Source organism: Lithobates pipiens, unplaced genomic scaffold (assembly GCF_037356315.1).
Source record: "Lithobates pipiens isolate NorthernLeopardFrog02 unplaced genomic scaffold, aLitPip1_a1.2 Scaffold_30, whole genome shotgun sequence".
Lineage (NCBI taxonomy): Eukaryota > Metazoa > Chordata > Amphibia > Anura > Ranidae > Lithobates > Lithobates pipiens.
In genome coordinates, this window is record NW_027507791.1 from 42,358,417 (window position 1) to 42,371,618 (window position 13,202).

At 50.6% G+C, this 13,202-nt stretch overlaps 1 protein-coding gene across 1 annotated transcript in view; it reads left to right on the top strand.

The window, feature by feature from the left end:
- DCAF8 (DDB1 and CUL4 associated factor 8) overlaps positions 1–13,202 on the top strand; it is a 69,260-nt gene that overhangs the window by 44,394 nt on the left and 11,664 nt on the right. Inside the window, 2 exon segments of the mRNA XM_077464094.1 lie at positions 7,207–7,337; positions 13,021–13,140. Coding sequence (XP_077320220.1) covers positions 7,207–7,337; positions 13,021–13,140 — 251 coding nt within the window.

The window sequence follows — 13,202 nt, forward strand, 5'->3', positions numbered from 1 at the left end:
ATCCTCCCCTCCTCCTTTCATCCCCCTCTCATCCTCCCCTCCTCCTTTTATCCTCTCATCCTCCCCTCCTCCTTTTATCCTCTCATCCTCCCCTCCTCCTTTTATCCTCCCCTCCTCCTTTTATCCTCTCATCCTCCCCTCCTCCTTTTATCCTCTCATCCTCCCCTCCTCCTTTTATCCTCTCATCCTCCCCTCCTCCTTTTATCCTCTCATCCTCCCCTCCTCCTTTTATCCTCTCATCCTCCCCTCCTCCTTTTATCCTCTTATCCTCCCCTCCTCCTTTTATCCTCTCATCCTCCCCTCCTCCTTTTATCCTCTCATCCTCCCCTCCTCCTTTTATCCTCTCATCCTCCCCTCCTCCTTTTATCCTCTCATCCTCCCCTCCTCCTTTTATCCTCTCATCCTCCCCTCCTCCTTTTATCCTCTCATCCTCCCCTCCTCCTTTCATCCTCTCACCCTCCTCTCCTCCTTTCATCCTCTCACCCTCCTCTCCTCCTTTCATCCTCTCACCCTCCCCTCCTCCTTTCATCCCGTCACCCTCCCCTCCTCCTTTCCCTCCTCCTTTCATCCCCTCACCCTCCCCTCCTCCTTTCATCCCCTCACCCTCCTCTCCGCCCCCTCCACATGCTGTGTGACTGCATCAAGTGACTATTCAGCCATGGGGTAATCAAACCAGGCATTTGCCTTGGGTGGACTTTTTCAGGCACGCCCTGTCGACACCTGATTTTTAATCTTGCCTAGGGCAGCACAAAGCCAAATTTGCACCCCTGATTCCAGCACAGTCTCCCTGCATGGACGAGGCAAAATTCCTAGTCTCCAATGTGCCCGGTTCACAATACTACATTGTGGGCATGGTACGCTGAGAAAAATACTTCCGGCCCTTTAAGGGGTTTGGACTGACGGAGTTGGGGCAGGGCTTATGGCTGCTTGGGCTGTCCCGGCGGTCACATGACCGGCAAACTCCCAATCGCAAGCAGCGATTGTGAGCCGCCTGTCACTGTGCTGGTAGGGGCCAGGGTGCACACGCTCTTTGGCGCTATTGCTTGCAAGTATGTGGCCGCTCTGCGCCAAGGCTCTGCCACCAAGAGGCCGTGTATCTGCGTTCGCTCAGCTCCAACAGGTTAAAAGCATTTAAAACCCCAAAATTGGTGTGATCGAAAGCTTTGATTTTTAAAAATGGCGCTGTTTACATCGGGCTAAACTGGAAGCGATCTCAGCTCATCGCTTCCAGGCGCTACCATGGTGGCGACCCAATAAAACCCGATGCCAAGTTACAATGGTGGAGACTCATTCAAAGCTGATCCTGGGCTACCATGGTGGAGACCCGATCAAAGCCGATCCTGTGCTACCATGGTGGAGACGCGATCAAAGCCAATGCCAGGCTACCATGGTGGAGACGCGATCAAAAGCCGATCCCGGGCTACCATGTGGAGACGCGATCAAAGCCGATCCCGGGCTACCATGGTGGAGACGCGATCAAAGCCGATCCCGGGCTACCATGGTGGAGACGCGATCAAAGCCGATCCCGGGCTACCATGGTGGAGACGCGATCAAAGCCGATCCCGGGCTACCATGGTGGAGACGCGATCAAAGCCGATCCCGGGCTACCATGGTGGAGACGCGATCAAAGCCGATCCCGGGCTACCATGGTGGAGACGCGATCAAAGCCGATCCCGGGCTACCATGGTGGAGACGCGATCAAAGCCGATCCCGGGCTACCATGGTGGAGACGCGATCAAAGCCGATCCCGGGCTACCATGGTGGAGACGCGATCAAAGCCGATCCCGGGCTACCATGGTGGAGACGCGATCAAAGCCGATCCCGGGCTACCATGGTGGAGACGCGATCAAAGCCGATCCCGGGCTACCATGGTGGAGACGCGATCAAAGCCGATCCCGGGCTACCATGGTGGAGACGCGATCAAAGCCGATCCCGGGCTACCATGGTGGAGACGCGATCAAAGCCGATCCCGGGCTACCATGGTGGAGACGCGATCAAAGCCGATCCCGGGCCACCATGGTGGAGACGCGATCAAAGCCGATGCCGGGCTACCATAGTGGAGACGCGATCAAAGCTGATGCCGGGCTACCATGGTGAAGACATGATCAAAGCTGGGTCATGGTCTACCATGGTGGAGATGCAATCAGTGGTTAGTTAGCCGCTTCGTATGCTATTCCAAGAGAGCCAACTGACTTTGCCTGGCTCTGCAATCAGCCGGCGAAAGCGCCGGCTGGGAGATCCCGGTAAAGCCACAGGAGGCGGCTAGGTAGCCGCTAAGATTGTGTTTTATGAGAGAGCCAACTGCCGGTTCTAAAAAACAACAAAAAAAAAACTGATACCGGAATGATGCCTATAGCTGCAGGCATCATCCCGGTATATATACTTGAAGTCCAGCAACTTGCTGTGGTAAAGCAAGAGGGTAATTGCATTGTCTGAAAATAAGCATTTGTAGAATGAAATCTAATTACTGAAGCCTTCATGGTTTTTAAATTTCCTTTAACCACTTCCTGCCGGCCATCATGTGTCGTCCTGGACATTTAGTGGGTATATCTAAATGATGGGTGCAACTACAGGAATCCTTCAGATATCGTCTTTATTTAGCCGGCAATTCCCTACACCATAAGAATGATCATAGCAGCTGTTCAGAATGGAATGTCCTCTCCCGTCGCCCTCTGGTGCTTTTACCGACTTACAGCTTCCATCGGTGAGTCAGACAGGATCCAACGGCCCCTGATGTTTACCATAGACATTTCCGGTGCACCAGTTGGTCGCTGGAGTCTATATGCTCGTTTGGAGGCCAGGCGCGATGTTATGATGTCACGCCTGGCCTCTGCATTCAAACAATGCCTCCTCGGCTGGGATTCCTTCCTTCCTCTCCTTCCTTCCTCTCCTTCCTTCCTCTCCTTCCTTCCTCTCCTTCCCTTCCTCTCCTTCCTCCCTTCTTCTTCCTTCTCCTTCCTTCTCCTTCCTTCTTCTTCCTTCTCCTTCCTTCTCCTCCTTCCTTTTTCTTCCTTTTTCTTCCTTTTTCTTCCCCTTTTTCTTCCTTCTCCTTCCTTCTCCTTCCTTCTCTTCCTTCTCCTTCCTTCTTCTTCCTTCTTCTTCCTTCTCCTTCCTTTTTCTTCCTTTTTCTTCCTTTATCTTCCTTTTTCTTCCTTTTTCTTCCTTCTCCTTCCTTCTCCTTCCTTCTTCTTCCTTCTCCTTCCTTCTCCTTCCTTCTCCTTCCTTCTCCTTCCTTCTCCTTCCTTTTTCTTCCTTTTTCTTCCTTCTTCCTTCCTTCCTTCCTTCCTTCCTTCCTTCCTTCCTTCCTTCTTCCTTCCCCCCTCCTCCTTCCTTCTCCCCTCCTCCTTCCTTCTCCCCTCCTCCTTCCTTCTCCCCTCCTCCTTCCTTCTCCCTCCTCCTTCCGTCTCCCTTCTTCTTCCTTCCTTCTTCTTCCTAGAGGTGAGATGTGGGGTCTTATTGACCCCACATCTCACTGTAAAGAGGACCGCCCACATAGGAAAACGGTGTTTAGTCTACACATGTAAGGTATCGCTGCAATCGGTAGAGCGAGAGCAAGAATTCTAGAACTAGACCTCCTCTGCAACACAAAATATGTAAAAAAAATAAATTTTAAGCATCACCTATGGGGATTTTTAATTACCGAAGTTTAGCGCCATTCCATGAGAGTGTGCAATTTTGAAGGGTGACATGTTGGGTATCTATTTATTCGGCATAACTTCATATTTCACATTGTGCAAAAAAATTGGGCTCTCTCACATACATAATATAATGTTTGGGGGTTCTATGTGTAATTTTCTAGCAAAAAAATATTTACATGTAGGGGTAGATATGTAACAATTTGTCCTGGGTGGCAAGTGGTATTTCTAAACCTTAGAGGTGTGACAACCTAACCTTGACCTGGTATCCGCCTGTAGATCGGAGACAGAGAGGGGCAACCATTCAGGTGTGGTGTATGCAGAATAGGCCGTCGATGAGCATGCTGACAGGAGGAGAGGGAAGAGAGATTCACCCCCCACCCCAGTCACAGGATGGGGGTGTATAACTTCAAACCATTGACCACTGCTTAGTCTTTAACGAAATGCTGCATTTTCAGGGCTCGGTGTAGCTAACATCCTGGTATATCAGTCCGGTGGCTGCTGTACCTTCTCATTTCCCGAGCGGCGCCTTCGTGGCTCTTTCCCGAGCGGCGCCTTCCTGGCTTTTTCCCATCTTGGCCAAATTCCTACAGTGGCAGTGTCATTGCATTGCCCCCTGCTGTATTGGGAGGACTGGTCTGACTCCCATGCTGTCCTGCCCCCTAGCTTGATTGGCCAGGAGACTCCCAATCTGTCCCTCCCACCATAGCTTGACTGACAGCACTCCTGGTCGGGTGTGCCCACCCACGTGCACGCCCGTTGAGCACTACAATTCCCGCTGCATGAAACCTGAAACCGCAGCGACCGACGCTAACAGGAAGTGACATCTACTCTTCCCTGATCCCTCCTTGCGCTTCCCGGGGATACAACAATGATGTCGCGGGTATTCAAAATTATTTAAGCAAAAAAATATGCAAGTGTATGGAAAAAAAAAATTTATTTATTTTTTTTCTCTGGCCAAGGATGAAACCTTTTAAGATTATGAAACTGTTTCAGAGTTCAGCTTTTAAATTCTGCCTTCTGCACTTGTCCAGCAGAGGGCGCCGTAAACCAGAGAAACGGTGCTGCTGCGCTCACATCGCCCTCTTCCGCCGCTGTGAGGGTCCGTTCATCAGCACACTGTGTGTGCGATGTGCTAGCTGGAAATGCAACTTTCCCACCGCCGCGGAGGTGTCCGCAGCTCTCGTCTTCTGAAAGATTAGCCAAATTTCACCGCCATCGGGCGGCGGCGCGCTCATTAGCCCTGTGATTTTTGTGGGATTGAGAGCGCTCATTAAATGTTTCCAGCTTAGTGGTTCTTTATTTATGTTCCTCCTATGCTAATACAACATCTCCGGGCGCCTTAACCCGTTCTTGGCCTGTGTAGACCAGAACTCGCAATCCTAAAGCGACAACGTCCCGCCTCCCCCGTAAAAAGGGTCCCCTGCGGTGATGGAGCTAATTATATGCCACTCTGAGCCAATCCACGTCTGCTACCCTCCCCCCTTCTATTCCGGTGCTGACACCTCAGTCCTACTTTCACATTCAACGCTTGCAAGTGTCAGATACCTGTCCCCCCTCCCCTCATAGCATTCTGTGGTCCTATCCTACAACACCTACACCAGGGGTCTCCAATCTTTATAAACAAAGGGACAATTTACTGTCCTTCTCACTTTAGAGGGGACCAGGCTGCGGTTAGTTGAAGTAAGCATCGGGCTGTATTTTGTGTCATTGAGAGGAAAGGTGCCCCATCATGGGTGTTGTGAGTAATGGTGCCCCATCAAGGGTGTCATTGCAAGGAAAGGTGCCATTGGAAGGAATGGTTCCCCATTGTTGGTGTCATTGGAAGGAATGGTTCCCCATCGTTGGTGTCATTGGAAGGAATGGTTCCCCATCGTTGGTGTCATTGGAAGGAATGGTTCCCCATCGTTGGTGTCATTGGAAGGAATGGTTCCCCATCGTTGGTGTCATTGGAAGGAATGGTGCCCCATCATTGGTGTGATTGGGAGGCATGGTGCCCCATTGTTGGCATCATTGGGAGGAATGGACGCCATTCCTGGTGTTATTGCAAGAAAAGGTGCCCCATTGTTGGTGCCATTGGGAGGAAAGGTGCCCCATTGTTAGTGCCATTGGGAGGAAAGGTGCTCCATCATTGGTGTCATTGTGAGCAAGGGTGCCCTGTCATGGGTGTTGGGAGGAAATGTGACCCGTCATTGGGAGGCATGGTGCTCCCTTGGTGTCATTGGGAGGCATGGTGCCCCCTTGTTGGTGTCATTGGGAGGCATGGTCCCCATTCCTGGTGTTGCAAGAAAATGTGCCCCATTATTGGTGTCCTTGTGAGCAAGGGTGCCTCGTCATGGGTGTTGACAGGAGGAAATGTGACCCATCATTGGTATCATTGCAAGGAATGGTGCCCCCTTGTTGGTGTCTTTGGGAGGAATGGTGCCCCCTTGTTGGTGTCTTTGGGAGGAATGGTGCCCCCTTGTTGGTGTCTTTGGGAGGAATGGTGCCCCCTTGTTGGTGTCTTTGGGAGGAATGGTGCCCCCTTGTTGGTGTCTTTGGGAGGAATGGTGCCCCCTTGTTGGTGTCTTTGGGAGGAATGGTGCCCCCTTGTTGGTGTCTTTGGGAGGAATGGTGCCCCCTTGTTGGTGTCTTTGGGAGGAATGGTGCACCCTTGCTGGTTTCATTGCGAGCAATGGTGCCCCATCATTGGTGTCATTGCAAGGAAAGGTGCCCCATTGTTGGTTTAATTGGGAGCAATGGTACCCATCAAGTCCGTCTTCTGCAGTGGTAAGCAGAGAGGCAAGCAAAAATTCAAACCCGACAGCTGTTGCAGGGAAGAGGCACCCCTACACTCTGTCAGGGGATGGGCTGAGGGTATCGGTAAATACGGGTGTAACGTGGTCTAAAAGGTGGAGTTATCCTTTAAATGCCCTCTTCCCCAGAAGTCCAGAACTTCCATTCGCTCCCCGGCCGCTCTGTGTTTGGTTAGCAACAGCAAAAAACAGAAGTGTCCTTGTAAGCAGATTAGTGTTGATTCATTTCTTCATCCAGCTGTCTTCTCCTTCAGCATTTGCTGCTTTTGTCCTCTTTATGACTTCCTCATTATCGAACGTTTTCTCATTTTAACTTCCTGCCTGGAATTCAAGCTAACTGATAATGTAAGAATAACCCTTCCCGTCATTCCATGCTGCCTCTTCCTAGACCAGTGATGGTGAACCTCGGCACCCCAGCTGTTTTGGAACTACTTTTCCCATGATGCTCTTGCACTCTGCAGTGTAGTGGAGCATCATGGGAAATGTAGTTCCAAAACATCTGGGTTGCCAAGGTTCACCATCACTGCCCTATACCTAGAAATTAACTCCATCCCAAACCACTCTTTAGCCTAACCTGTGCATTGCCATGAGAAGGTTGGGTTCCGCCTCCTGCTCCGCCCACAGCTCAGTCTACAAGGTACTTACCTGCCCTTTCCTCCATTGTAAGTAGTCTCTGACTTTAGGATGGTGCACGGCGTGGTGGACGGCGGTAGCTGGGTTAACCATCGTAACGCTTCCGTTTAGTACTGAGCGTGTATTTTTGTGTTCTTTTTCAGTGAAAGGCGTCAACTTCTACGGGCCGAAGAGCGAGTTTGTGGTCAGCGGCAGCGACTGCGGTCACATCTTCCTGTGGGATAAGTCGTCCTGTCAAATCGTACAGTTCATGGACGGCGACAAGGGCGGAGTGGTGAGTTGAACCTTTTTTTTCATGATAGGACCCATCTAATGGTTTCATGATAAGACTCTACACTTAGATGGTGGCGCCCCCTGACGCGTTCTTTTTTTCCAGTACATGAGCACAAAGGCTCCAGCCAATACTCTGCATCAGAGGAGATGCCGCCATTTGTAGAGTGACTTTTACTGGGCTATTCGTTTTTTTTTATTTATTTTTTTTGTTTTTGTTTTTTTGGACTACCACTACAGTAATTCCCAACCCCTCTGGTTATTCTGTCTGAATTTTCATGTGCATGGGGGCATTGGCTCTCAATTGGGGATCAGCAACAGGTCAGTTGTGATCTACATGTTTGATCACAGCCACCTGATGGGTACTTCAAGCTTTTCCCTCCAGAGCAGTTTAGGGACGTGGCTGCAAGGAGTGTGGAATACTTGTTTTACTGCACTGGAAAGAAGAAAATTTGAGGGCTTCCTTATTTTCTTTTTTTTTTCTATTCTCTTTTCATCTGAGGGTTTTGGCTTCATGATAGGACCCATCTGAGGGTTTTGGCTTCATGATGGGACCCATCTGAGGGTTTTGGCTTCATGATGGGACCCATCTGAGGGTTTTGGCTTCATGATGGGACCCATCTGAGGGTTTTGGCTTCATGATGGGACCCATCTGAGGGTTTTGGCTTCATGATGGGACCCATCTGAGGGTTTTGGCTTCATGATGGGACCCATCTGAGGGTTTTGGCTTCATGATGGGACCCATCTGAGGGTTTTGGCTTCATGATGGGACCCATCTGAGGGTTTTGGCTTCATGATGGGACCCATCTAAGGGGTTTTGGCTTCACGATGGGACCGATCTGATGGTTTTTGGCTTCATGATGGGACCCATCTGCTGGTTTCGGCTTCAGGATGGGACCCATCTGCTGGTTTTGGCTTTGCGATGAGGACCCATCTGATGGTTTTGGCTTTGCGATGAGGACCCATCCGATGCTTTTGGCTTCACGATGAGGACCCATCCGATGGTTTTGGCTTCGCGATGAGGACCCATCCGATGGTTTTGGCTTCGCGATGAGGACCCATCCGATGGTTTTGGCTTCGCGATGAGGACCCATCTGATGGTTTTGGCTTCGCGATGAGGACCCATCTGATGGTTTTGGCTTAATAGGGACCCATCTGATGGTTTTGGCTTAATAGAGACCCATCTGATGGTTTTGGCTTAATAAGGACCCATCTGATGGTTTTGGCTTAATAGGGACCCATCTGATGGTTTTGGCTTAATAGGGACCCATCTGATGGTTTTGGCTTAATAGGGACCCATCTGATGGTTTCGGCTTAATAGGGACCCATCTGATGGTTTCGGCTTAATAGGGACCCATCTGATGGTTTCGGCTTAATAGGGACCCATCTGATGGTTTCGGCTTAATAGGGACCCATCTGATGGTTTCGGCTTAATAGGGACCCATCTGATGGTTTCGGCTTAATAGGGACCCATCTGATGGTTTTGGCTTAATAGGGACCCATCTGATGGTTTCGGCTTAATAGGGACCCATCTGATGGTTTCGGCTTAATAGGGACCCATCTGATGGTTTCGGCTTAATAGGGACCCATCTGATGGTTTCGGCTTCATGATAGGAGCCTCCTGATGGTTTCCGCTTCATGATAGGAGCCTCCTGATGGTTTCCGCTTCATTAAAAGGGCCCTTCTGATGGATTCTACTTCATGATGGGACCAGTCTAATGGTTTTTTCTTCATGATGGGACCAGTCTGATGGTTTTTGCTTCATGGTGGGACCCATCTGATGGTCTCCGCATCATGATGGGACCGGTCTGATGCTTTCTGCTTCCTGCTTCATGATGGGACCCGTCTAATGGTTTCCGCTTTGTCATAGGAACCTCTTGATGGCTTCTGCTTCATTAAAAGGGCCCGTCTGATGGATTTCGCTTCATGATGGGAACCTCCTGATGGTTTCCACTTCATTAAAAGGACCCGTCTGATGGATTCCTCTTCATGATGGTTTTTGCTTCGTAATGGGAGCCGTCTGATGGTTTCCGCTTTGTGATTCTGCTACTTATCCTTCCCTTTCACCTCCATGCAGCCCCATTCAATATGGAGCAAATGAAAGCCTTTAGTTAATCACATACCTGGAAGTATTAGTCATTGCCTGCAGGTCCTCCCGCTGAACAGATTTGTGGCAGAGTGAAGGAAAAAATACCTTTTTATGGAAGGGGCGTATTGAAGCAAAGCTGTTTCTTTGCTCTAAATTGGGGATCATCAACGGGTCAGTTGTGATCTACCTATTAATCGCGGCCATGTGAGGGGTGGATTATGCTTTCCCTCTATATGCAGAGCAGGGAAGTGGCTGCAAGACGTGGCTACTTCTTCTTTTTCTTTCTTCTTCTTTCTTCTTCCTTCTTTCTTCTTCTCTCTTCTTCTTTCTTCTTGAACATTAAGTACGCAAGACTAGCTATTTATTATTTTTTTTTAATCTTGATTTGCAAGTGCTGTCTTGCAAGACAAGCAGGGCTCAAGCGACTGGTGTGTGTATTACCATATGTGGCCAGAGGTCCTGGGGCGCTGGTGGCTCCCAGCACTTCCTGGAGAACTCGGAGACTCTCCCAACTAAGTTGGGTGCACCGATGCACGTTACGCCTGCCCCAAAGTGTCAACAGTTCCCGAGTGTTTCCGAGGATCTCTATATTCTCCAGGAAGCGTTGGGAGCCACCAGCGCCCCCGCACCTCTGGCCGTATACACTACTGTATACACCAGCGCCCCCACACCTCTGGCCACATACAGTACTGCATACACCAGTGCCCCCCCTGCACCACTGGCCACATACGGTACTGCGTACACCAGCGCCCCCACACCTCTGGTCGTATACAGTACTGCGTACACCAGCGCTCCCACCACCTCTGGCCACATACAGTACTGCGTACACCAGCGCCCCCAGCACCTCTGGCCACATACAGTACTGCGTACACCAGCGCCCCCAGCACCTCTGGCCACATGCAGTACTGCGTACACCAGTGCCCCCAGCACCTGTGGCCACATGCAGTACTGCGTACACCAGCGCCCCCCTGCACCTGTGGCCACATGCAGTACTGCGTACACCAGCGCCCCCCTGCACCTGTGGCCACATGCAGTACTGCGTACACCAGCGCCCCCCCCTGCACCTGTGGCCACATGCAGTACTGCGTACACCAGCGCCCCCCCCCTGCACCTGTGGCCACATGCAGTACTGCGTACACCAGCGCGCCCCCCCCCTGCACCTGTGGCCACATACGGTACTGCATACACCAGGGCCCCCACACCTCTGGCCACATACAGTACTGCATACACCAGCAGTGGTTCATCCAAGTTTCCATTATTTCTTATGGGGAAATTCGCTTTGATATGAGTGCTTTGGATTACAAGCATTCTTCTGGAACAAATTATGCTCGTAATCCAAGGCTTTACTGTACTTTTGGTTCTCTAATGTGTTTTGCCTGTTGACTCGTTGACTTGAGCCTTTCCATATTGCTGAGAAGCAGTGGTTGGTTGTGTTTTATTTTTTTTTTTTTTTTTTTTTTTTTTTTTTTTTTTTGGTACCCCTCTACTAATTAGATTTAAGTAACGCATTAGCGGGACCGGCTCTATAGGATTAAGCACAGGATTGGCTCCTAATGTCCAGCGGCAGCGGTAAATTGCCGCACAGCTTGCCTTCAGAGCGAATATTATATTTTAAGCTCTTGCAAAGTGTTCTAAGATATCCCGGGGCTTCCTTGGCTGACCACGCTCCATAATTCTGCGTTAGCCGACACGAGAAGAACACAAAGATTTTATTTTATTTTATTTTTTTCCTTCTCGCTGTTCTTGCCTGGCCCCCCCGAGGCCCACTCCCAGGTATAATGTTATTTTCTAGGATTAGCCAATAACTTGTCTAAGGCGGCAATATTTAGCTAATGCATTTTAGCCTGAAATTGCACAGGGCAGGCGGCGGCGGCGTTGTAGGCGTTCTACAGCTCTATAAACACTTTACTGCTCTCGGAGGAGTATCGTTTTTTTAATAGCTTCTTGATAATTCTATACATGGTCCATCGTTTTATACCTACCCCCCCCCCCCCCCGTACAGTTTGCTCACAAATTAATACCTTTTTTATGTCTAGAAGAAATCTGTAGGCTGAATTATGAAGATGCTAGTTGCCTGGCTTCCATGATGGTCCTCTGCCTTGCAGGACTTCCATCCTTTTTTTATTTTTTATTTTTTTTGGCTGCTTACTACTTCCGCATCAGCCACTGGATGCTTAGTAGCCAAAGATGCATACTTATTGCACGTGCATGGAAGCCAAAGAATACTCATGACAGCCAGGCTGCTTAGAGCGTATCTAAACCCTAAAAAATCTAAAATCAAACGTATTGATTTGACTTGCTCCAAAGCAGGGGTCTCCAAACTTTCCAAACGAAGGGACAATTTACTGGATAAATGGAGGGGGTGGTGGTACAAAAGGTAAGGGCTGCAGGCGATGATCTGATGGAGGTAACTCAGGTACAGTTCTTAGGTGGCGTTGGCTGCAGGCTTCCCTGAATAAGGTGAAGTTTTTAAGAACCGCGTAGGAGCTGACTCAGACGTACTGGGGTAAGGGGTTCCAGAGGTTGGGAAGATACCAAGGGAGCTAGAGAGCTGGAGGTCTTGGGAGGAGCGGAGAGGACGATATCTGCAGATGAGGTTGGTGACAGATGACACTGAGGGGGCTTCATCATTGGTGTCAGTGGAAGGAGTACTGCCCCATCGTTGGTGTAATTGGGAGGAATTACCCCATGGTTGGTGTCACTGGAAGAAGTAGTGCCCCATTGTTGGTGTTATTGGGACATATAGTTCCCCATTGTTGGTATCATTGGGAGGAATTGTTCCCCATCGTTTGTGTCAGTTGGAGGCATTGTGCCCCGCCGTTGGTGTCGGTTGGGAGGCATTGTGCCCCGCCGTTGGTGTCGGTTGGAGGCTTTGTGCCCCGCCGTTGGTGTCGGTTGGGAGGCATTGTGCCCCGCCGTTGGTGTCGGTTGGGAGGCATTGTGCCCCGCCGTTGGTGTCGGTTGGGAGGCATTGTGCCCCGCCGTTGGTGTCGGTTGGGAGGCATTGTGCCCCGCCGTTGGTGTCGGTTGGGAGGCATTGTGCCCCGCCGTTGGTGTCGATTGGGAGGAATTGTGCCCCGCCGTTGGTGTCGGTTGGGAGGCATTGTGCCCCGCCGTTGGTGTCGATTGGGAGGAATTGTGCCCCGCCGTTGGTGTCGGTTGGGAGGCATTGTGCCCCGCCGTTGGTGTCGGTTGGGAGGCATTGTGCCCCGCCGTTGGTGTCGATTGGGAGGAATTGTGCCCCGCCGTTGGTGTCGATTGGGAGGAATTGTGCCCCGCCGTTGGTGTCGATTGGGAGGAATTGTGCCCCGCCGTTGGTGTCGATTGGGAGGAATTGTGCCCCGCCGTTGGTGGCAGTGGGAGGAACGGTGTTCCATCTTTGGTCTCTGAGAAAAAGTGCCTCAGTGTTGGTGGATGTAATAGTGTCCCAAGGGCCGGATAAAGGCAAGCAAAGGGCCATTTCTGGCCCCTGTAATGGAGATTGGAGACCACTGCTCTAGAGATCCTGTAGATGTAATTGAAATGGAAGGGTTTGTAGCTTTTGGTAATAAACTGTCCCAGAAAGAAATCTCCTAACCGGTTTTTGCCATTTTCCCAGGTGAACTGCTTGGAGCCGCACCCGCACCTACCTGTACTAGCGACCAGCGGCCTCGATTACGATGTCAAAATCTGGCTGCCCACTGCCAAGGAACCGACCGAGCTGCACGGACTCAAGGAGGTAAGCCAAGGAACGGTAGTGCATCTTTGAGGTACAGCATCCCTCCCGCTCGGCTGTGTCTT